Here is a 26,270-nt window from a genome sequence, read left to right on the forward strand (position 1 = left end):
TCATTTTGTAATAATGCCAAGTTCAAAAAGCAAATAGCTTCAGTAACAGTAATGTTTGCCCTGAAACTGTACCAGATTTTTTTTTATCTTTTTCTTTCCCCTTTTTTTAAAGCGCTGACGCAAATCTGACAAAGAGAGGTGTTGCGTTATCTTCATTGTTGATTGGTTTGTCTGATACACTCCCATTTGCCTTTAAATTATTCATTGTCTAGCTGTTGAAGGTCTTCTATGAGGAAACTCTGAAAGACAGGTGCCATTTTTAAATTAATATTGTAGCTGAGTGTGAAGGAAAAGTGTAGGACAGAAGGAAAAAACATAGGAAGAAACCTAGAGGTAATCTGCTTGTTTATTTATTTATTTATTTTGAAACTTCCATTATACTTTTAAGTAAGGGATCTAAAAATGAAGATGAACATATAATTCATATTTAAATGTAAACATCGGGGGACAATATTTAATAAAAGTTAACGTTTTCTATGATCACTGTAAAATTTGCTTCAGCTGTTGGATTTTTTGTGGGAATTCAGTACTATCTTTGATTCTAAATTTGTAGAGATAATTTAGCAGATTTTGTCAGATTTATGTAGCTGATTGTTACATTAGTAATTGAAAGTCATGCATTTTCTTTTGATCATTTTTTTTTATAGAAATTGAGAACATTTGCATTTTTTTCCAACCACGTCTTTTTGGCAGTTTTTGAAAGCTTATCTGCAGTGTGATTAACAAGCTAATGCAATTAATATCAAGTTATCTCCTATCGGTCTAAAGAGGATTTAATCCCAATGTATTGACTTCTTTATTTTATTAGTATCCTGTGTTTTCTTCTTCAGACTCAAGAGAGCATGCATGGCTTTCCACTGAGGTACTGATTCCATTGAGACTTGCTTAGTTTCAGCAAAGTTGTGATATCATGTGCCTTCTGACTATGCCCTGAAACAATGTTATTTAGTCCAATGGAAGCTCATGCTCATAAGAATATGCAAGATTTATAACCTTCAAACAATGATCCTGTCAAATTTATGTTCTTGGAGATCGTGTACATGCTTCAGGGCATAGAAACCAACTCTTTGGCTTTTTGTAACTTTTCTGTGGATTTGGAGCCCACTGAGAACTCGCAGAACACATGGTTTTAGAGAGATCCTAGATTATGTAGGTTCAAGAATGCCTGCACAAATGTCTGCCTCCATTGAAGTCAAATCAATGGAAATCTCTCTCCATGCCTGAATTCATTGGAGATGCAGACAGGAAGCTCTGTCTCCATAGGCAAAACTTTATCTCATTGTATCATTGCTTAACAGAGATATCTCACGGCCATTAGCAGAAACAAACTGATAATACATACTTACAGGAAGTCTTAAGGGGATAGTATTACTAGTGGCACTATATTGTGCAAGAAGATATAGACATCAGAAAATGTAATACTCCATTGAATAAGTTCTGAGTTTGTATCCACCATGAAGGACAGGAGAATTAGCTCAGACTTGCCTTGGCTTTATTTACACAGCCAGGGAATTCCAGGGCATGTTACAGCCCATCCTATTCTTGATATGTAAAAGGAGGTTCCAACATATTTCAACAGGATTGTCTTCTAAGACAATTTGTTTCAATAGAATTGACTTTTAAGTAAGTATTTCTCCGGCTTTAGTCTTACAGCACAATCCTCTAAATGTCTACTAAAAAGAAAGTACCATTATGTTTAATGGGGCTTACTACCAGGTAAATGGGTAAAGGATTGCAGCCTTGTTTGCAGCCTTTACTCAGGGACTTGCTAGACCTGCCAGATAAGCCGGCAGGGAGGAGGGGTGACGGTGCGCTAGAGCTAGCGCGCGCTGTTACCGGCTTCTAGATGCACAACGCGACGGGGCAACGGGAAGCCCCATAGCGTCGGCCATTTTTTTTTGTTTGTTTGTTTAAAGGGGCCATGTGCGCTGGAGAAGGTAGGTGCTTTTTTAAAAAAAACAATAAAGTCCCCCCACCCTTGATTCCCCCCAATGCCCGATGACCCCCTCCCCGCTCGCTCGCCCGTCCTCCCCCCATTCCCGATGACCGATGCCTGGCCTTGTCCCCCCCGCGCCATCCCCGATGCCCGGCTTCCCCCCCCCCCCCGCGCCATCCCCGATGCCCTGTCCCCGGCTCTCCTTCCCTCGCCCCCATCCCCGATGCCCTGTCCCCGGCTCTCCATCCCTCGCCCCCGATGCCCGGCCTTCCCCCCCTCTCCCCTGCCGGGTCCGGCCTTCCCCCCCCCCGGGATCCCCCCCCAGCCCGAAGGGCACAGCGCTCGTATGAGCGCTGTGCCCAGTCTGTGGCTTTTCCCAGCTACTCGCGAGTAAGCGAGCAGCTGCAAAAAGCCACGGACCCTGCTAGATGTTCCGCAGCCCCAGCCTGAGGCCAGGGCTGCGGAAAAGCCGGGCCATAAGCGAATTCGCTTATGCCGGCTTAAGGCAGGTTTTAGCGTGGCCTGACCCCAGATTCCCCTTTGTGTCATCTGGATGCACAGGAGGGAAATCGGGCCTCACACCGCGCTAATGCCTGGTCTAGCAAGGCCCTCACTCTCTTGGTTCAATCTTAGGTCATTGTGTGCCTGTAATGAATTTTGAACTCTACCCAATACATAGCTAAGGTACTGGCCTTTGTTATATTGTCAGGGTCACCTATCCATGATAAACAGAAGATAGGCATGTTCAAAAGTGGTATTTTCCTATCTTTGAATTCACATATCAGAGTAAGCCATTGATTTTGAAAACTAATTCAAGCAAGCCTGAAGCAAGTTTTCAAGTCAGGAAAACTCCTCATATAAAACAAGTCCTCAATTACAGGTTTAGACTCTCCTGCGCCTTGAAATTGGCTCCCAATCGAGCTTTTATTTTATTCAACTAGTCATGGACAACAAATAGTTGCACTAGATAGGATACAGAACTGCATCCATGTGGCCCAGATGAGTGGTGGGATATGGATGCACACCCAGATGTGGATTTGCAGCTGCCTGAAAACCTGCTTACCAGCCAGGGCCTCCCTTGCTGGGTCACAGTGATTATCTTTATCTTAACACAGTTTGTAAGTAAAAGTTATAGTTGAAAAGGAATGAAACACTATCAGGAAATATAACTCTCACAGGCTTAGACAATCATATATTAACCAAAATCTCTGTAGTAACGTCAATAAAAACAACACCTAAACCATTTTTCTTCAGAATAACAGTTCCAGCAATGTTTCTTGTTTACCTGTTTTTTCATAGCAAATTTTCCTTGATTTTATTTAACTTTATTCCATGTAGTAAAAATGTAGTTAAAATGTCTTTGTAATATCCTATAAAGCCCCAGTTTTAGTGGACTGATCTTTTTTCTGTTATATTTAAAAATATATATATATAGAGATCAATGTCACTCTGTTTGCCCAAAGACAAATACCTGTTATTACACCACTAGCACACCCACTAGCACACCCAAATTTTGTGCTGCTTTAAATGGGGCCCCTTGTATCTCAGGAATCGGGTCCCTGCACTGTGAGCATCTCTTGACCAAATGCCAGATTAGGTGATCACTCTCACTTACAAGTCTGCATGATCACAGATAGGAATATGCAGATCAGCACTCCCTGGTAGGAAACGATATCAGACCACTTGATATTCTCTTGCATTTTTAGATTTTCAAATGTAGCTTTTAAAGAGCAGGTTTGGCTATCTACTTTTCCACCCAAAGTCTCCTTTACCCTAGTTGTTGTGCTGGTGCCGAAAAATACTTTAATGTTTTATGTACATCCACTTTCAATGCTCTCAAGCTATAAATAAGTACATGAGTGGATGTCTGTTGGAATGGTATGTTTACACCTGACAGAACGGTGATGGTCTTCTCATCCTCTAGTCTTCCACGTTGAAAAATTAGGAAATATTTAATATATAAATAAAATTTGGGGCTAAAGGGAAAAGGAAGAAATTATAACTATTTATGCTTGCAAGGTTTCTCATATTAGCTTTTAAACCTGCAAAATTTTAACTGTCATTCTGAATACTAAATATATGTGTGGTGCTTTAAAGTTTATGGTGCTTAATTTTCTGGTACACGGTATCCAATTAAAGTGTTATACTGCTAGTCGCAGAATTAAGCGTTAAGTGTTGATAGTTCTTTGGCTGACAACTATGTGATTCAGCTTCTTCTCCTTGCTAAGATTATTCTTAGCAATAATTGTCATTGTGAGTAATAAAATAGTTTTTGAGCCATTTCACCGCCTGTGTGTTCTATTCTGTGGGAATTGGAATACTAGTTTAGCATGTGTCATTGCGTTTGGATCAAACTGCTGTTCATGCCAATGCCTTAAAATGCTAATCAAAGTGATTGTGACTGTTCATGCTTTATGTTTTATTTCATCATATGGAAAACAAAGGCTTTATTTGGGCATCTGTAGTTAATACATTTGTGATAACTCTATGAGAATGAGTCCCACTGTGTGTAGATTTTTGTAATCCTAGTTATGTACGTCACTGGAATTTCATAGATTGACGTTCACCCTAGGTGCTGTAAGAGAATTTATATAGACTAAGTACAGATCATACATTACAGTAAAGAATGTAATTATCTGTTAGTAAAGCACATTGGTATCTTTGAGCCAGTGGCTAACAGATAGTGATTGTGATTCTTCCCTCCACTCTTTCCAGATATAACGTATGAAAAGGGCTAAGTGGATACTGCAGACTCCAGCTATCACCCAGAGAGTCCTAGGGATAGTGTGAATGCATACAGCAGTGTGTCAATGGCTCAGTTCAGACAACACATTAGTCAACGCAGTGTGAAAACTCCATTCAATGGTTGAGTTTTTAGGGGGTAGTCCCCACACAACATGTTCTAACTCCACCGTTTTGTCACTGTGGGCTACCATGGAGTTGATAATAGTCAACGTGACATTTGATTGACAGTTCCTCCACCCTCTCTCCTCTCCCAGTCCTTCTGACGGTATCCTATCAGCCATTGCTGGAAAAAAAAACCAATCCCGGCAGCTCTCTTAGAGCAGCACTGCCTTCTTTCGCCACTCTTGCCAGACAACTTTGTAGCCAGTGGGAAGAGTCAACTCAGCGCAACAGAAAACTCCATGGAGCCCACCACACAACACACAATACAACAGTTGTGCAGGAACTGTCCTCGATATTCTGCATGGAGTTTTCCCCACAAAAAAAGCCTGCCACCGTTGTGTGGAGTTTTCCTACCAGACAACACATTTCTCAACAGTGGTGTAAAATCTCCACTGTGGAGTTCTAAAACCACCATTGAGAAACATGTTGTCTGAACTGAGCCAATAAATGAGCATCAGTAAAAGCACCTAGACTGAAAGCAAGTTTTGAAATGTCCTTTGGTCCGCTCTCTCTCTCTCTCTCTTTCTCTCTCTCTCTCTCTCTGACACACACACACACACACACACACATATACCACTGGGGCTGTTCATACCACATGCTAACCATGCAATGTGATTGTTAACCACCCTGAAGAACCCAACGGCAAACAATGGGTTTTCAAGGTGGCTTGTTCGAGAAAATCCATGGTTCAACAACAACCCACACTCAGTGACTGAGTGTGGGTTACCGTGTTGTCTGAACAGCCCCACTGTGTGTGTGTGTGGGGGGGGGGGGCTAATGGCAGTACAGAACTAAGTGATGGATCTAGAAGGAGAGTAGACTGGCCTTCCAGGGTCTAAACTAAAAAGAAGATATCAAAGAGAAAAGGAATGAGAAACAAAGAGAGGTAGTGTCCAAGCCAAATGTCTTCAGTAGGAGAGGCAACTCCAGTTTATATAAACATAAATAAGGACAATTGAACTGGTCCCTGAACTGGAGAAACCCACTGTGGGTGGAGCTGCTCTTGTAGCAGCAAGAGAGGTTGTTTATTTTGGGAATCACTGTTTGTAGAGTCTTGAAATATTAAGGATGTAGAGACAGGATAAATGGAGGACCCTGAAAGAGCTTTGCCCTGACGTCTAATTTGAATTCAAGCACAAGGAGTTGGGAGAAAGGGAGGAAGTAAATAAATATATAAATAAAGGTGTGTGAAATAATCATATATTTAGCCTATCTTGGGCTTTGTATACTGTACTAGTTCCCTTTGACCTTTCACTTTATCCTCATCAGTTTCACTCCATGGCCATTGCACATTGCACTCTATGGTCTTTCTCACAGTGTATTCCTCTTCCTGGAGAGGATGTTGAAGCATCCAAGTAACCCTATCCTGGATAAGAGACATTGTCTCCAATCCAGTTTTTTTGCGTACCAACAATTGGAATGTGTGGATTAGATATACATACCAATTGAGGCGTTCCATCTCTTTTTAAGGACTTTTTTAAAGAGCTTTGGCTATTGGGCGGTATAAATGTAATAAATAAATACATAAATTTTTACAAGTTAGACTAAAAGCACTTTTTCATCTGTGATGCATGGTCAATCGGAGACAGAAAGCAGGATGACGGAAACTTAAATAAAGTGAATATTCTATCAAGTGTACATTATACATCTAAATTAAGACAGATTTCAAGAGAAATCTGTTACCTGCCCAGCCGGCATGGCTTGGGCGGGAAAAGCAGGCATTGTGGATGGGGAGGAGGGGAATAAAGGCATCACATGTGAGGCAAGGATGAGGGCAGAGGTTATAAAAGGCTGGCCCCACCTTTCCTCAGCCTCTCTGGCTTTCCATTTCCCAGCCTCCCTCCCTTCAACTAGTATGAGATTTAGCCAGTTGCTTCCTTTTGAGGAAGGGCTGAGTAGGATTTTTTCCCTCTCAATAATCAGTGGGAGAGGTTTTTGCCTACTCCATACAGGAGGTTATATGAGAAGGGTGGATAAATAGGTTGATTTGCTATAAGGACGTGCAAGAATTTGCTATAGCAGAATAGGGATGGTGATAACTCTGGCACCTTTTAGTGATTGGCATATCCGGAGGTCCTGCTCCTCGTGAGTTTTATGGCATCTGTGTCAGGATAAGGTATGCCTTTGGAGATCCTCCTGCCTCATCTACTCAGAGTTTTACGGCTCCAAGTGGAGGTGACAGGGCAGTCTCCCCACACTTTCAAAGTGTTGCATAAGAGAGGGGCCAGCTTTACTTGACTCCTGGCTTAGGAGAGTGGCTTGCTGCCCTTAAAGACAGGCAAGTGGCCTAAGATAAGGACATAGATTCCCATACTTTCACATGCAGATCCAGGGAGGAATTGAATCTCCTTTATTCATGCTTCCTTCTCCACTCCCAATGGGGTTTCCTTTAGAAGAAGAATTTGATTAAGCATTGTCATGCAGTATATGTGTGTGTATATACATGCCATTCAACTCTGACGCTATTTAACTCTATATGCAATATTCAAATCAGGCTTGCTAGTCTATCAATAAATTGGAATACTTTTAGAACTGTAGTGCTGCATATAAAATATAACACTCTTACCTAGTTGATTGCATACTGTAATATAACAGCCTGTCTATAATACTGAAAGACTTTTATTTTCCCCTAAAGCAAGTGTCCAGGGTTAAGTTTTGTTTTTAATATTTTAAGGCACGTTTAAATAATTTTTAAGCTGCATTTTTAAAGATGCACTTTTTCTAAACAGTATTGTTTATCATTATTACTTTTATTCTATTTTCCCCCTTGCATCGTTTTAAATTTTTTTGTACACTAACTTGACCTAATTTTAGAAGAAAAGGCTTGGTGCAAACAAACAAATAAACATGATAAATTAATGCCGAAGAAAACAGCTTGATTATTGTACATTAAAATAATTCTTCTATATATAGGTTTGAGAAGAAACTCTTGATGCATTTTAATTATTCTGAATTTTCTTGAACAAAACCATCGTTATCACCACCCCCTCGGAAAAAAAATCCCCATATAAATGCACAGGGGGTGGGGAACCTACATAAATGGAGTGATGTTCATAAATTTATCTAATTTGAGATAATTTTTAATGAACTCCTTGGTGTCTTGTTTATAGAACAGAGTGTTCCAAGAGTCGACATATTGTGGAAGCCGCCCCTTTAAAGCAGAAGGTACAGTTCTGTTGACACTGAAGACTCCTCAGTGTGTGTGTGTGTGTGCGTGTGCTGGAAATTGCTGACGGCTCAAATGGATCGCATGGAATTGCAAAAAGTCAACAGAGAACTTGATGAGGAGAGCAACAGTGGCGAAAGCACTGAAGACAACTACACCGATATGGTAGATCCAGAGAAGACTACTATTAGCAGGTACGTCATAGGGACTGCAAGTCAAATAATGTAAGAAAAGCAATAGAATGTCACTTGAGGAGCCCAGATTATTAAAGATTTGGTCCTGCTGAGAAAACATACCAGTCTGTTTAAAGAGGCCGGATCTACACTACTGCTTTAAAGCACTTTAAAGTGCTTTATAACAGTTTTGACAATTGTATATGGAGTGTGTCCTGGGCCCTAACAGTTGTCAAAACTGTTATAAAGTGTTTTAAAGTGCTTTAAAGCAGTAGTGTAGATCCTGCCAGAGTTCTGTTCAGTGCCTACATTTCTTGTAAGAATTGGGTCCTGGAAAGTCGTCCTTCCCTCCCCCAGTATCAAAATGTACTGAAGACTTTTCTGACCCATTCAGGCACAGTTTATGGGTTACTCTTTATGTATTACATTTTGTTGTTTCAATCTGCATGTTATCAATTTCTGTCCTGAGGTTTCTTAGTAGTTATTTTGGAGGTGTTTGGATAATTTTCTATTTGCAGTATTATATCGTTATTTTCTATGCATTGTTTCTATACCGGTGAGGGCTTTCAATCCTGAGCGATGTCTTAGAAATTATCGAGTAAATAAATAAATGTATCTCCTGCCTCTCCTCTAAGGAGTGCAAGGCAGTCTACATGGTTCAGCTCCCAAATTTATCCTCACAACAACCTTGTGAGGTAGGTTAGGCTGACAGAGATGTTGATCAGTCCAAGGCTTCCCATGTTCCTATGCATAGTATGTCAAAAGCAGTGTTGTCACCTTCCAGCCCGGAGATAAGCCCTGTTTGTTCAAGAGCCACTGCTGGCAGAATGCCTTGCTGCACATTCTTCCCTACATGCAGACCGCTGCTGCCCCCTCTCTCCCCCCCCCCCCAGCCAAGCAACAGTTGAGTGGGGAGGATGACCAAGGAAAGAAAGAGACTGGTTCATTCTATGAAAGTATCAGCACAGTCACAGAAACAACACCTATGCCTTGACATGGGTCAAAGAACTTTTTTCCTTTGTATGACTGTTCTCCCAAAAGAAAATCCATCAAAGAGCTGCAACCAGTGGTTGGTGGAGGCAGGTCCAATGATGCCACAGCCAAATGCACAGCAGCAAGCTCCATCCACATGTCCTAGTGTTTTCTCTCTCTGCCAACACACCTGAAATTACATTGAGGGTCACATGAAACTCCCTTCACAGGAGATTTTCCATTTGAAATGTTATCAAAGAGGTCCTTCATTTGGACCTTTCAACCTTCCGTATTGTCTTCGGTGTTTATGCATGAGGGGTGCCGGGGCAAGTAGCATACATCTCATCCTATCCATCCAATCAGTCCAGCAGACCATAGACAATAAGCCTATAGACAACAAAAAGGGAGTTTACGAAGTGAATTTTATGGCAGGCTGGTTGGGATCTTCAGCTCTCTTGTTATAATGGTAAACCTTCACAAATTGAGGGCGTGAGACTAGAGAAATCTTACTCAAAGTCAAGGGAACTGTATTCATTTTTGATTTAATATCTTCCATCCCCACAACCTCATTTATTGATTTGAGTGGTACATTTGTGTTTCAAAGTGTAAAACCTGCCCCAAATGTAATTGTAGAGGACAATGGCATTTATTTCCTCTTTTCTTGCTTCCCCCTACCCCACCCTTCAGTCAGTTTGTTGGTGATGATACAGAAAGTCAGAAGTTCCTTACCAATGGATTTCTGGGTAAAAAGAAATTGGAAGATTACACGGATGAATATGTAAGTTTATTAGTAATGGTTATGTTGTAGAGCTGTCATCACAGACACACAGTGTAACTAACGGTGAGTTTTCATTGTTGTTTTCCAACAGCATCCAGGAAATACTTCATTTGGGATATCAGCATTTAACCTGAGCAACGCCATCATGGGCAGTGGAATCTTAGGGTTGTCCTATGCCATGGCCAACACTGGAATAGTACTTTTTGTGTATGTATCCAGGGTGTGTTTTTAAAAAACAGCTTAGAGCTATAATTGAAGCTATAATATCCTGAACTAAGAAATGTTCACTATTGTCTTCCATTATACGACGCCAACAAAAGCACTGCAATTCTAACTGGGACAAAGCTGCTAAAGGAATAAATAACTCACCTAATTATGTATCTGTATAATTAGAGTGATACCTCCCCTACTGTGGAGGCTGCAGAAGAATGCTCTCTGTCCATATGCCACTAAATCTCAAACTCTGTGAATAGAACTGGGGCTATGGACTTGCTGTGCCTCTAACATCTGACCATGCCAAATGTTCTAGCACTGCTGACAGTAATGACATGTAGCTGACATACACTATGCATTCAGCATATGCTTTGACAGGCAGCAACAGATGTTTCTGAGCAGCTTTTAAACTATAGCTAGATCCATCGGTCCTATAGACAACTTTTTAAAAATGGTTTCAGTTCAGCAAACGGTTTTATTTCTTCACCTCTGGGCTAATGCTTTCTAATTTGAGAAAACACTGAAAAGAAAGTGGAAATTATTGTTTTGCATGATTAAAAGAAAACAAGCCAAATATACCCTGTGAGTCAAATTACACATTACAGTAAGGGCACAATCCTATGCATATTTAGGGAGAAAAGTCCTACAATCTGAGGGTTTCCATATAGCTGAAAATAGTTTGCTCAGTGTAAGTCTCCAAATTCATCCACAGTTGTTGTTTTTAAAAGTTTGACACCTAAATATATTAAATTTACAAATACAATATTCAAAGATAGTGATAATTTAGGAATTTATATGTCATGTTTTTCCTAAGTTTGGTCATGTAATTCTATAGTTTCTTCCTTTTCTAAGCACATTCATGTGAACATAATTTCATATTTGGATGAAAATGGACCAAACTGAAGCAGTAGCATCATTTAAGGAAGGTGGGGCCATTTCCTAGACTCCTTCCATTTCAGATCATAGAACAGTTTAATGGTGCTTTTATCTCATTAAATGGTATAGAAGTAAACATAACAAATATGTTTAAAATACACTGTGTGTTGTTGTTTTGGCAGGCCTTTGAATTTGTTAACCTCTCCAATGAAAGCTCTTTCCCTCAGTACATAACCAAAATGGTATCCACTGAATATAGAGTTGAAGCATATATATTGAGATATATACATGTTTATTCTCTCTAATACATTTCTAACTTTTGTTATTCCTTACAGAATTTTACTGCTCAGTGTAGCCATAATGTCTCTCTATTCGGTGCACCTATTACTGAAGACGGCCAAAGAAGGAGGTATGATGAATTTAGTAACTTGTGGGTGGGGAGGTCATTTTGGGTAGGCATTCCCCAACCAGGCAGACAAAAATACAGGTCTAAAGTGCACACCTTTTATGAAGTAGGTGTTAAGGATAGAGACCCATTACTAAGATCTCTGTCAGAACAGTGGTAGTGGTGTCCTCAGCCCAACACCATGGGCACAATCAATCAGCCAAAACTAAAGAGTTTTACTTCCTACTGATTTCAGTGGGAGAGATTTAAGCACTTGTTTAATCTTCCTATTGAAATAATAGCCTTTACAATGCTTAGGTTTGGCTGGATCATATCTCGTTGAGCAAGGTAACTCTTTCTATCTGTTATTTTACAGGGTCATGCCAAATCCGATCAAGAATTCTTGTAATAAAATTTTTCATTCTCTGTCGCCCCTAGGCTCACTAATATATGAAAAATTAGGTGAAAAGGCATTTGGATGGCCTGGAAAAATTGGTGCTTTCATTTCACTGACAATGCAGAACATTGGAGGTAAGTGGAAGATGGCTTTTTAATGAATGGGTTTAACATGAGAATAATCAGTCTCACAATACGATAAATTGTCTGCTGTTTATGGCACAGCAGGCCTGAACACTGTATGATAGAAGGAAATGCTTAATTATATTGCCCAGTATAGTACAGTATAGTACATGAGTAATAATTACAATATGAATGACATTTGAGCTAATTTAGGATGCAATTCCATGCATGTTTAGACAGAAAAAAGAGCTCTAATTCCTAGCATGCCCCAGCCAGCATGACTGAAAGAGGCTGAAAGAACCATTTCCCATGTGAAGCCATAGGTGGATACTACCTGGTTTTGATACTTTATACTTTGCATGGAACATAGGAAGCATTGAGTCAAACCATTGGTCCATGTAGCCCAGTATTGTCAACACTGACTGGCAGCCCCTCTCCAGGGTTTCAGGCAGGATTCTTTTATAGCACTATCTGGAGATGCTGGGGATTGATCCTGGGACCTTTTGCATGCAAAGCAGGTGCTCTACCATTGGGCTATGGCACTTCCCAAGCTTGTTACATGCTTTGAGTTCACCAAGTTGATTCTAGATTTTCAAATGCATGAAGTTGTTGGGAGGAGGCCTCTTCTAGAACAGGCCACATGGGAAACGGCCCTTAAGCTACAGTCCAAGGAGTATGTCCCACTGAATTCAATGGGGCTTGTTTCTCAGTAGACATGTAAAGGATTGTGCTTTCAGATATCCAGCTGCTTTTAAAGCAGGTCAGGTACTGAAAAGACACACACAGCTGCTACAGTCATTACAATTCTCACTCGTTTAATTGAATGGAGTAATATTATGCTTGCTCTTTCTCTGGGTTTCCTGTCCTCTGAGTTCCTTTTAGAACAATCTATGATTGTAAGGATTGTGCAAATGGTCTGGCATTCCCAGCAGCACTATTACACAGGAGATTAGGGATTTCAGATGCATAAAAGAATGTTTATTTTCAATATTCCACAGTTTAGAATTCCTAACTTTCTGAGTGTCCAATTTTCACCTGTAAGCTGATATGAATAACATTGAATTATCTGAATGTTTTGGATGTCCCTTTTCAGGCAAGTTGGTCATACATCCTAAGTTAATATATTTGTCTTTTCAGCAATGTCAAGCTACCTCTTTATTATTAAGTACGAACTTCCAGAAGTAATCAGAGCATTTCTAGGGCTTGAAGAGAATTCTGGGTATGGTTCTGTTCACCTTTTCAAAAATTCAATAAAAATATTATGTCTACTTATAACCTAAACAGAATTGATTAATACATGGTTATTTTATTTTCTCCTTCTAGGGAATGGTATCTAAATGGTAGCTACCTCGTGATATTGGTGAGCATTGGAGTTATTCTTCCACTCTCACTTCTAAAGAATTTAGGTAAAACAATTATGTCATTAAAATGCATATATACTTGCTTACCTCTAACAGACATTTGAATTAATCAGCTGATTCACCTATGGTTTAACTGTGCATTCACTTATTGTTTTTGAAGGTTATCTTGGTTATACCAGTGGATTTTCACTTACTTGCATGGTATTCTTTCTGAGTGTGGTAAGTAATTATATGAAGTTTAGTACTAACATGTGCAGAACCTTTACATTATTAATGCATGTGTCAAAATGGCAATGGAGTGGTTGAGTGGAAGTGGTCAGTGGGTCTGGCTTTTTGCAGTGGTCACCCACATTTGTTCACCATAGGACTGAAATTTCCATGTCTTCTCGGTGTTTGTTAGGTCTACCCAGGTTCCTTGACCCAGTTAAGAAAAATACTTAAGAAGGGTGGCATTTCCCTGGACAAGTTGTATTATGAATCACATATCATAATCTAGAAGAAAGGAGGGCAGGAGTGCTACCAAGAGAAAAATAAAAAATATTTCCAATAAATAACTGACCACTCCTATAGACAAGTTGAAACCACAACAGAATAATCTGTTGCAGCAGAAGCATGTGCCTATGTTTAGTACATGGGGCTGAGTAATGGAAGGAGATAGGAATAAGCCCTTTTCTCAGCTCACCTTCAGCAGAACCGCATAAGACTATTGCCTGGCCAGGAATGAGCTCAGGAAGAAGCAAAACATGATGGCTCAGTCATGATCAAGTTGCAGAATAGACTCATTCAATTCCAATGTTAGAACATCTAAGGCATCTTTAGATCTTTAGAGTGCAATTCTACCAGATGGATGCTCTTTAGACAGAAGACATTTGTCGATTCAAAACCCTGCCAGCATGAGCCAGGCAGGGTTGGTGGAACAGTGGGGGTGTTTTGGCCTCCCGTTCCACCTTAACCATCTCTTTCAGCTAGATGGGCTTCTCAGCCCATCTAGCTATTTACCATGCTGTGGGCAAGATGGGTGATGGAGCGGTTACAGAAAATGAAAAATCTTTTCCAGTAAATATCTGATAGTGGCATTTTTCAAAACATTTTAGCTTAATTTCAGTGACGCTACTATGAAGTAAGCAGGATGAGAATTGTTATCACATGATAACCAGAATGACATTAGGGCACTATAATATATCCAAAATGCATATGGATGAGTTTAATAAAGATTGCTAAAGAATGGGCTTTTCTACATGATACATTTATCATGTGCTTGTCATTCCCTACCCACAATTGTTTATAGGTTCTTTAGACCCTGAGGTTTCACTTCTGTGTCTAACCAGCACTTTCGGCAATTTTGTTAGAGCAGGGAAAATGTGACATTTAATTGTGAAAGCAAAAGAAAGCGTGATTTTTTTCTGATTTATTCGCACTGTTCCACTTTGCTACAGTGTCACCTAGAGGTTATGTAGCAGAAAAGCAGGAAAGGAAGTGCTCCTCGTGCTCCAATCTCAGTTCTGGGATGAAAGCAAAAGTAGACACAGCGGATTAACAGCAGACTCATGTAGAAAAGCTCAACATCGCCAATAATGGGAAGATAGAAATGTAACCTAATCAGATGCAGCCTTTTGAAAGATAGTGATGCCTCATAAAAAGATTCAGATTGTATCTGTTCATGCCTTCAATCTGGTGATGTATATTTTAAATCTTATTTTAGGTGATCTACAAGAAATCCCAGATACCCTGTCCTCTCCCAAACTTGGATAATGATGTTGGCAATTGGTCTTACAACGGCACCACAGTTCCATTACATGTAGTGATGTTACCAAATGACTCTGCTAATTCAGGACTAAACTTTATGATGGACAGCACCCACAAGCAGTATTCTTCAGGTTTTGAAGAAACCAAAGATAAGCTACATCAAAGTGGGGTGGAATATGAAGCCCATGGGGAAGACGACGACAAATGCCAACCCAAGTATTTTGTGTTTAACTCACGGGTAAGGCACTGGTATTCTTCGCTTGACAGAAAATGGCCTGCATGCTGCCTGTCATTCCCCCTTGACTGAAATGAAGCTTGGAGTTTTATTGAGAGGAACCATTCTGGGAGTTATAAGAGTGGCCAAATAATCCCAGCCACTACATTTACTAGCTTGAAGCATTTACTAAGGTCCCTTTAAGACCAAAGACCCACTGGGTATGTCCTTATTGGGATGGCTTGTCTATTCTTTTTGTCTTCCTGTGTAGTGGCTAGGAGCATACAGAACTAGCAGAAGCCAGTAGCTATCCCAGCATTTGCTGGTGCTGGCTGGGGATGACGTGAGTTGTAGTCCAAGTCATCTGGAGAGCACCAGACTGGGCTATGCCATCTCTTTGTTCCCTTTATGGCCCTTTAAGTATATACACAGGATACCCTTCCTACAAACCATTAGGCTGGATCATGGCTAACTTAAATCCCAGTGATTTCAGTGGGCCTTCTCTGACTAAATAAGACTGGATCCAACCCATTCTGAAGCATTCCTTCCCTTGTTCCCCTGCAACCAAAAGAGGAGGCAGCACGGGATAGCTACCAACGCTTGGCCCAATCCTTCTCATTCAACGCTTCTATCTTGGCCAGACCTTCATCTGGAACAGTTGCAGCATAAAGCTGTTCACACTGATTAAGCAACCAAATTCAAGTTACCCAGTGAGAAACAGAAATACTAACCAGAGGTGGAATCTTTGTTTTGTTTTAGACTGCCTATACAATCCCGATCCTGGCATTTGCGTTTGTGTGCCACCCTGAAGTGCTGCCCATATACAGTGAACTTAAAAAGTAAGTTTGCTTTTCATACATTTACTCTTACACGTCACTGAACTTTAGCTGGGGCCCTTCTAATTTTCTGGCTTTAGTTCATAAAGCATGAATAAATTTCCTGCTAGTCAATAATTATTTCTGTTAAATTAATCTTATTTGCTTATTTCTCTTTATATGCTTATATCCTTTCAATGTTTCTGCTTTATATTCTCTGATTTATTTTATATATATTTATTTTATTTATTACATTTTTATACCACCCAATAGCCGAAGCTCTCTGGGCAGTTCACAAAAATTAAAAAACATGAAGATCATAATAAAACAACCAACAATCTAAAAACACAAATACAAAATACAGTATAAAAAACACAACCAGAATAAAACCACGCAGCAGAAGTTGATATAAGATTAAAATACAGAATTAAAACAGTAAAATTTAAATGTAAGTTAAAATTAGTTGTTAAAATACTGAGAGAATAAAAAGGTCTTCAGCTGGCGACAAAAGAAGTACAGTGTAGGTGCCAGGCAGACCTCTCTGGGGAGCTCGTTCCACAACCGGGGTGCCACAGAGGAGAAAGCCCTCCTCCTAGTAGCCACCTGCCTCACTTCCTTTGGCAGCGGCTCACGGAGAAAGACCCCTGTGGATGATCTTAAGGTCCGGGCAGGTACATATGGGAGGAGGCATTCCTTCAAATAACCTGGCCCCAAACCGTTGAGGGCTTTGAATGTCAACACCAGCACTTTGAATCGGGCCCAGATCTGGACTGGCAGCCAATGAAATTGTAAAAGGACTGGCGTGATGTGGTCTTGTCTTTCCACAAGATCAAAGCATGTAGTCACTAAATTTTATCCCTTGCTTAATATAGCCTTTCCAATGATCACCTGTGTTTAATAGACGGAGTGGGTGGAAGGGGAGAGAGCAGCCTTGCTGTGTGAAAGATAATCATGCTCCTATTTTTTCCTGCCCCTTTTTAAGGTATATGTTCTGGAACAGGAGAAGTCTGATCTTCAAACATTGTTTTTGAAATAAAGTGAATTAAACTAGATAGGCAGGGAAAGGGACTTAGTACAGCGAAATGTAGTTTTGCAAGGAACTGTGAGTTCACTCCCACCTCACAGAAATACAATTCCCAGAATTCCTTGGGGAGAACTTAAGAGTTAAACCAGTTTAAAACTGACTATATTTTTGTAGGGTGACCATATGGAAAGGAGGACAGGGCTCCTATATCTTTAACAGTTGTATTGAAAAGGAAATTTCAGCAGGTGTCATTTGTATATATGGGGAACCTGGTGAAATTTCCTCTTCATAACAATAGTTAAAGCTGCAGGTGCCGTGCCCTCTTTTAAATCTGGTCACTCTCGTATAGCTCCTGCAGCTTTAAAAGTTGTAATGAAGAGGGGATTTCACCAGGTTCTCCATATATACAAAATGACACCTGCTGAAATTCCCTTTTCTATGCAACTGTTAAAGATACAGGAGCCCCGCCCTCCTTTTCATATGGTCACCCTAATTTTTGTAATGCAGGTGTAGCACTGCAGTGCTACGTACATTTTACAGAATAACTGTGAAAGCTGAAATAAATATACCACAAGGAAAGCACCAGGAATAAAATCTCTCTAGCATGTTATGAGCCCACTTGATTAGTCTTTCTAAAAATATTCTTCTTCGTACAAATATAAGTAATAATGAATTGTACAAATCTTTTTTGCCTTTTCTTTCTCAGCCGATCTCGCAAACGGATGCAAAACGTTTCCAATGTCTCCATCACTGGGATGCTGGTCATGTATCTCCTTGCTGCCCTGTTTGGTTATCTTACTTTCTATGGTGAGTCTAAGATGACCTGCGTCATTCTCTCAGAGAGCGAAAGGCTGTCCAGTTTGTCTTGCATTGCATTTCATTCTTGTTTTGTCCCTCACTGTCCCGAGACATATTTTCACCTGTTTCCCATTCAAACGCATGGGAATACTGTGATAACTTTCCCCTAAGAATTTCAGGAGTTCAGTTTTTAATTGTTTCCCCTTAAGTAAGGCTTTGCACAGTCTAGCAATCTGCCATGTCTTTACAGGCTTTCATAGTATGGCAAAAACTGTTCCCTTGAGCTAGCCGTTTCCTTCCGTCGCCTTCACATTTCACTTCTGCTTATCAAAATGGTTTATTGGCTTCGCAGAGTGTTTTGTGGTACAGAAAGGAAAATTAATTTACATATTCATGAAAGAATTGATATTGCACCATAGGAAGGAAATGCCCACACTATATAAAAACTATAATGTCTTTCTTCAATTACTATCGCAGCTGTTTCTGTCGCAGTGAATTGAATTTGGACATTATAGTATAACAGGGTGGAGTAATGTTTGGGGTGACTGTGAGAGTGAGCAAACATGGGATTGTCTGAGTATTCTTACTTTGGTCATTTCTTTTTTGCAGGAGAAGTTGAAGATGAGCTGCTTCATACATACACCAAAGCATACAGTTTTGACACTTTTGATACTTTGCTTTTGATGGTTCGCCTTGCAGTACTTGTAGCTGTGACATTGACTGTGCCAATAGTTCTATTCCCGGTAAGTCAAAGACAATTCATCAAATCATCTTTGAGCAGCTCATACATGAGAACTCTGCTTACTCTCTCTTTTTTTCATTTTTGCACTCATGGTCATTCCTTTGTAGCCAGGCACACATTCGGCTATTAGTTTAGCACTGAAGTGAACCAAGACCTGTATATATTTTTAATTCTGAATTTAGTTTCAGCAGGTGAAATGTTGTTATCGATAATTCAGAATGCTAAATAATCAGAGCTAGAAAACTTCCTACAGTTTCTCGGGACAGCTCAGGCTGCTGGAGTGTAGTCCTACAAAAGGTGCCCCACCATGCCTACCCTTGACCGCGGTCCTGATTTGGGGCTTTCTCGGCTGCTAGATTAGGGCGACCATATGAAAAGGAGGACAGGGCTCCTGTATCTTTAACAGTAATGTAGAAAAGGGAATTGCAGCAGGTGTCAATTGAAGAAGGTGAAATTCCCTCTTCATCACAACAGTTAAAGCCACTCTAGCTATAGTAGAGTGGCCAGATACAAAAGAAGGCAGGGCTTCTGCAGCTTTAACTGTTGTGATGAAGAGAGAATTTCACCCTCTTCAATTGACACCTGCTGCAATTCCCTTTTCTACATTACTGTTAAAGATACAGGAGCCCTGTCCTCCTTTTCATATGGTCACCCTATGCTAGATGGTAGCAGTCCCTACCATTTGTGTGATTTTTGAACATTGAAGGGAAACTTGCTGAGACACAAGGAAAGGAAGTTGGGGGGAAACCTTCCTTGACCCCCAGGCTATTTTTACACATGCCTATTTTTCCCCAGGATCATCCCTGTGCATCCAAATGACACACAGGGGCAGGCAGGAACGATCCCTCCATTTTCCTGGGATAATCCTTAGGTGTAGAAAGGGAAACAGTTTCAGTGACATCCATGCATTAGCTGTTGGAGACTTTAGACTATTGCTTTGTTTAATGAAAGTATTTTTATACTGCCTTTTGAGATGAAGCCTTCTCAAGGTGATCTACAAGGTAAAATTTTAAAACAAGGAAATATAATGCAGTTAACAAAATAATAGCAGAATAAACTTTTTCTTTTCTTTTTTGTAAAGTGTGAGGGGGAAAACTACAATTTATAAAATAAACATGGGCATCCATTCATTTAAAAGCATACTGGAATATCCAGATCTTTAAGGCTCATTTAAAAATAGTCAGGGAGGAATCCGCATGGTAAGGTATTCCATAACGATGGGGCTACCACACACAAAAAAGGCCTTATCTCTTGTGCCTGTCAATCTAATAGATCTTACCAGCAGGAATGTGAGTAGGGTCTCTGTGGCATATCCTAGGACCCGGGCAGGTACATACAGGTGTTATTGTTGTTATTCCAGTTTCCAAGTAGTAAGTACACATATGCTTTCTTCAGGGATGTTACTAAGTAGGAAAACAGAGACACATTCAAATGAGATTGAATTGTTGACAGATCCCCAACAATGTGTCTCAGCTATAGCAGCTATCAGTAGCCCTGAGTTTCTCAAGTTACAAAGTCCTTAAACGAATATTCCATTACGGTGACTGAAGACTGCATTTTGTTTCATCTCACAAGCAGACATGCTATGTAATATCCACCCACTCACACCTAAAATGTGGGAAGTATTCATCTATCCCCATAGATCTTTATAGGGTAACACCTATATATACTCTATTTTCTGAAATTCATTCTCAGTCACGAGATTCACTTTGAGAAAACTCCCAGTTAACATAGAGAAGCATAGCCTGCAATTATATTATTATTATTATTATTATTATTATTATTATTATTATTATTATTACTACTACTACTACTACTACTGCTACTACATTTATATACCGCCCATAGCCAAAGCTCTCTGGATGGTTTACAAAGATCAAAAACACAGAACATTAAAAACAAATATGCAAAATTTTAAACCATAAAAAGCATTTTAAAAAATGTGGCAGTAGGGTGGCCAGATGCAAATGAGGACAGAGCACCTGCACCTTTAACAGTTGTGTAGAAGAGGGAATTTCATGTTAGACCTGTTGAAATTAGACCTCTTGCACACAACTATTAAAAGTGCAGGAGGCCTGTGCTTGTTTGCTTCTGGCCACCCTGTGTTGCAGTGTGCAGGGCTCCTGCTCAGTGCACCTGTTCAATGTGCCAGTTAGCCATACCCTCCTCCAGGATACTCCATTCCAACCCACAAGAGATACTCAGCATTCTGTGACCACTAAGCATGCTCGGTCCTCATTGGCCTGTGTTTGGGGTGCGGGGGTGCCCACCTAGGGTGTAGTTATTTTCCTAAATATTTTGTACTTCTCCTGCAAACCTTGGAGTTCCCCCAAGCAAATCTTGCTGATGTGTATAGGTGGTGATTTTTTGGCTACATTATGATTGGCACTTGGCCCAAACATTGCTAATAGAGGAAATAATTATGGCTAAGATCTGGAACCCAAAGGAGCATGCCATTGAAATCAACAACAAAACTCCCATGGTTTTTAACGTCTCTGCCATTTTTGCTGTTCAGCTTCTGCATTTAGACAGTTTTTTGTTTTTGTTTTTTCATTTAGCTAGTTAGAAGACTTCAGTGTAATACTATCTATCTACAGTTGCCAACTGGAGCTGATGTTCACCTTTCACCTACTTACTTTTAAGCAAGTACAAAACTTAAGAAACACTGTGCAGGTTTAGGATGTTTGCATAAACAGAGCAAACAGACGGATATATCTCTACATTTTTTTCTTGATGAAATGACTGAGTGGATGAAATTTATATGGTACTAGGTGTGTACTTTTTACAATGAAAGCAAATGTATCTGTTTTTTCAGTAACTTACAATTGTTTCCAAATGTTACATTTATTAATTTATTGCTGTATTGTATAATATCTTAATGTTTTAAGATATTGTTTTCTTTATGGTTTTTGCTATTTTGTACATCTTGTTGATGTTTTCTTTAGTGGAAGACAGTATAAAATACCATAAATAGTAAAATAATCAATTAGTTAGTAGATAATTAAAGCTGCACCATAACAAATATTTTCTGTGTGGTTCACAAACAAAAGCTAATTATTAAGGGATGTGTGTGTGATTTACTTTTAACAGCAGAAATATTTTTCTGAAAATATTTACCTTTCATATACTTATTTATTTTCTACACTGTTATTAATACTTTATGTCTGGCCTCAAATTACACACACTATTCATAAAACCTTGATCATCAAGTGAAAATGCTTATATAAATAAAAAGGATATAATTTCTTGCTGCAAAATTACTAGAGTACAGCCTAAATTTAAAACTTGTAACAAAATGAAACTGAAATATACTAATATACCCCCTATTATTATTTTTACAGATCCGTACATCAGTTACTACACTTTTATTCCACAGAAGGCCTTTTAGTTGGATAAGACACTTCATTATTGCTGCAATCATCCTTGCATTTAATAACCTCTTAGTCATATTTGTACCTACTATTAGAGACATCTTTGGATTCATAGGTATGTTTTGGAAAAAATAATCTATACCCATCTTACTGTCTCTGCTGGAAATAGAAATGTTTATCTGAAACACCTGTACAGTAGAATTCAATACAGTAGAAACAAAATCTCTGTCAGAGAAAGCATAAGAGTCAACCTACAATTTTATTATGCACAGCATTGAGCTCCACATGTGAGCTTTTTTAAATTTAAAAGTAAGCGTGTGCAGGTCCACGCTGGATGGGGCTGCAGTGCTCAGGGAGGGGAGGTTTAATCCTTCCATCCCCAAACCCTCTCCACCCCCACCATGTATCAATTAGGATTAAGAAAAAGGCTCCCATTGACATCAATGGAAGTCTTTCCCCCCCACTCTTTTTAAATTTAAAAAATACAGTGCTGTGCATTTAACATAATGTGTGCTTTGACCTTTACCCAGTTTCACATATGATCAACACAACTTTCCAAACTCATTCTTAGAAATAGCAGAAGAGGTAATAAACCTGTTTCTCAACATTTCCATTTCTGCTGTCAGTACTCAATACACAAAAGCACACCCTGTGCATAGAAAATGAGATGTCAGGAAGAAGGGTTCCAGATTAGCCCTGTCCCTGATATCTAGTCTCCTATGTCTGGGGACCATTCCATCATGTGAGCCCTACGCGCAGTTTGCAGTGGTACATTTCAGACATAGGCTTATCACATAAGGGGGGAAGGCTGAAGATTTTGGAATTCTGCCTGCTTTATCATTATTTCTAATAGGAGAATGTGTCCCTGCTTTCCCAGAAAAAGGGCTTCTCTAAACAAGTGATTTAAAGCATGGTCATGACTGGCCACTCACAGAAGTTTCTGGGTCACTTGGATGATGACATGAACCTCTTGCATGTGTCCTGCTGCTTCCCCCAGCTATTCCATTGAAAAAAACAACTCGGATTTCCCGATTCTTCTAAAATATCTCAGGATTTCGTATTGTGTGGCGCCGAAGTTGTGCTACAAAACACCCATTCAATACTATGAGGAGGGGAAGTTTTCAATTACAGACCTTGTGGTTGCCCCCTTTTCCCATGTAATTCAGCTCAGTACAATTGCACAAGAGAAGCAGGAAGCAAATATGATTTCCCTTTAATCTAAAGAAGTCCAACATCACAGATATGTGGAACATTATTATAGAAGATTCCCATCTTCTTTGTAATGCTCCTTGTTCGTGATGAAATAATTCAGCCTTCCCCAACCTTGTGCCCTCCAGATGTGTTGGACTACAGCTTCCAGCATCCCCAGCCAGCATAACCAATAGCTGATATAATTTGCTAGTTATAGTTTTGGGGAGGCTTGTATAATTTACTGGAAATCTACCTTGTTCAGTAAAAGATAAAAAATTACATGACTATAATCTGCAGTCTCTTTCTTACCCAAACGGTAACAATTTGTATTTCCTATTTCAGGTGCCTCTGCTGCCACAATGCTGATCTTTATACTTCCTGCTGCCTTTTATCTCCGAATTGTCAAGAAAGAGCCTTTCAGGTCACCTCAAAAGATTGGAGTAAGTGGACCAGAAATAAATGATATTGTGGCTCAGTATTGTAGTATCTTAAGCACTTCTTCACTACTAATGTATGATTTTGTTTCGTTTTGTCCCTTCTCAATTACAGGCCCTGGTGTTCCTCATTGTCGGCATAATCTTTATGATTGGGAGCATGAGTCTAATTGTCATGGACTGGATTTACAACTCTCCCGGTTCCAATCAGCATTAATCTGGAAGAAAAGAGAACATGCTTAGATTTTCTTTCCTACTGGAGATGGTCAGATGCCATCATCAGGGGAGGAAATAAAAAAAGACTTTTGACACATAGAAGGGGACATTCCTTCTAGTCAATAGCTGCAAGATTCCAAAGACTTTGCCACTAGGAGGAACCTATGGAATATTAAAGCACCCTTTAATAAAGGATCATTATTTATGCATCAAAGCCTATGCCAAACTTATCTGGGCCAGCTTGGGATAAAAATGTGTGCTGGGGGATGCACAGAACTAATGTTGTATATCATTCATTGTATATAGTCCTCAAAACAGACTGTTACCGTTGTTTTAATAACTACAGTTTCTAGAATATTGAAAGACAATGGAGCTGTTCGAAAGTTACCCTAGTGCCTTTTAAACTTGTCTGTGGGTATGGTTTATTATTTAATATATTATACCCTATTTCGAAAAAGAGGCTGGGATATTTATAAGTTGCTGAAAAGCTGAGATCCTCAAAATCTCAACACTTGCCAAATGGAGGCATGTATATATGTATGTATAGTGTATATACACAGAAAAGGGAAGAGGAAATAAATGAAACAATTGTTGTTTTAAATGGTTGTCCATAAGGTTAAGAAGTACAATCAAATCAGGATTCATAAACTAGGTGTAAGCACCAACTTTTGTAAGTATTTTACTTGTTAAGCTATAAATTATATTAAAGGGTGATTTCAGGAATGCCTACTCTTGAAGGTGCACCAGTGTGATATATTCTTTGTCATACTAATTTTCAGCAGTCTTTCAAATCTAAACTTTGTCTCTTACGAGAATTGGCTGCCGTTGATTTCTGTGGGACTTAACAGGCCCACCACTCTCAGTAGGTTGCAGCTGTGGTGAGTAAAAAGTAGCCCTGCCAATAAAATCATGTCTTGTCATAGGTGACTTTCAAATTGACAGTGCTGAACTCAGAAGAGGAAATTAATCTTGGCCAACCACTCAGTAAGCCCTACTGTTTAATGCTACAAAATACAACTTTGAACCTACCTGTTGCATTCATAGCTATAAAACTAGCACTTGGGGTCACTCCATGGGCCCATAGACTGTTGAAAATAGTCTCTTCAAAAGTAATCTCTGTCCCAGCTGTAAAATTTAGAAGTATTTATATGGGTGAGAGTCATACTGAAAGCTTCCACTCTCCTGCCAGATGTTCCTAGTGGCCACTAGGTGAGGAGTGGAACCCTCAACATGGCAATTGCAATCGAGTGATAAGCACATCTAATCTTTAGAACTAGAATCGGCTCACATGTCAGAGGGAGACTGGTTTGGATTGGATTATTATAAACACCACCCTGAAGCCGCCTTCTGCAAATGTAATTCTGTTTTGATCTAAGGTACTGAACAAGCCGGATTTTTGTTTGTAAATTGTCTTCCACTAATAACTCAGATGGCTGTAAGGAGATCACAATGAATGTGAGAGCACCCAAACCAGTATTGTTTAATGCATTTTTATTTGATAAAATGCTCAGTGCAGGAAACTGTGGTCCTTGCTATATATGTACTATATAAATATTTATGTATATAATCTTATTCACTATCAAATGTTCCTGTAAGATACAATGCTTTGATTTTTATATATCTATTTGTGTAGTTGTTGCATTCATAGTCACAAGCTTTAATACCACTTTGAAGAGGCAAAGAGTTGTTTGGGTGGGCTTGAAAAAGTTCACTTTACATTTCAGTGCTTGAAATTTATCTGTGAATGTCCAAGAAGTTATGCAAGTAGAATGAGACAGTCAAATGTTACTAAAGCCAGTTTCAATAAACTTCAAGAATTCAGGTTTATTACCTCTTTTTGCCAATCTGTTGTTCAAAATGTAATATTTAGATTAGATAGACCTCATCTGCAGCCCAATTCTGATATATCTTGCTGAGAATTTGTTTCCAAGGAGTACAATATTGGTAATTGTGCATTTCACTAAAGTGGAACATAAATGCTTGGTGTAAGTACATTGGTACAGAAGATTACAGTTTTTGCAGTTATCTGTATCTTACACTATCATGCTGAATATAAAATGGGTCTATGGATGGAACTTGCCATATCTCAGAATACATGATCCTACAAAAATTTAAGTACATTTAAGTTCTAAGTTCTATTGATTTTTAAAAATATGGAAAAGATCTAAGCACATACTTGCTTCCTCCATTTAAAGCAATGGAATTTAAAACTGCTTAGGTATAGATTAATTGCGCCCCATGGGTTTTACATGGACAACTATTTTAAAATAAACCAAAGGAATATATAACCTTGTTTCTTCAATGTCATCAATGTTAGTTCTGGAACCTTGATATCCTTGGGCAACTTCCTATGCATAAATTGAGGGTACAATCCAATACTTTGAAACCAAATACATTTAAACATGACTGCTAGATTATGGCCTTTTAATAAAA

General features: G+C 39.4%; 1 protein-coding gene across 1 annotated transcript; it reads left to right on the plus strand.

Moving 5' to 3' along the window:
- The first annotated feature begins 229 nt into the window (after positions 1-229).
- Positions 230-25,664, plus strand: SLC38A4 (solute carrier family 38 member 4). Its single transcript, XM_063133967.1, has 16 exons — positions 230-333; positions 7,954-8,203; positions 9,842-9,932; positions 10,024-10,139; positions 11,357-11,430; positions 11,845-11,937; positions 13,063-13,144; positions 13,249-13,331; positions 13,447-13,505; positions 14,989-15,270; positions 16,006-16,085; positions 17,792-17,892; positions 18,493-18,626; positions 21,967-22,111; positions 23,530-23,627; positions 23,737-25,664. The coding sequence occupies exons 2-16, from the start codon at positions 8,085-8,087 to the stop codon at positions 23,836-23,838; spliced, it is 1,659 nt and encodes a 552-aa protein (XP_062990037.1). The 5' UTR covers positions 230-333; positions 7,954-8,084; the 3' UTR covers positions 23,839-25,664.
- Positions 25,665-26,270: the final 606 nt, after the last annotated feature.

Source organism: Elgaria multicarinata, chromosome 9 (genome assembly GCF_023053635.1).
Source record: "Elgaria multicarinata webbii isolate HBS135686 ecotype San Diego chromosome 9, rElgMul1.1.pri, whole genome shotgun sequence".
Taxonomy (NCBI): Eukaryota; Metazoa; Chordata; class Lepidosauria; order Squamata; family Anguidae; genus Elgaria; species Elgaria multicarinata.

What these genes read in the sequence shown, in the direction of transcription:
- SLC38A4 (XM_063133967.1), top strand. Translation starts at nt 8,085, where the DNA reads ATGGATCGCATGGAATTGCAAAAAGTCAACAGAGAACTTGATGAGGAG. An exon ending in TGGTATTCTTTCTGAGTGTG is followed by an intron (nt 13,506 to 14,988) that starts GTAAGTAATTAT and finishes ATCTTATTTTAG; the next exon opens with GTGATCTACAAGAAATCCCA. An exon ending in GGTCACCTCAAAAGATTGGA is followed by an intron (nt 23,628 to 23,736) that starts GTAAGTGGACCA and finishes TCTCAATTACAG; the next exon opens with GCCCTGGTGTTCCTCATTGT.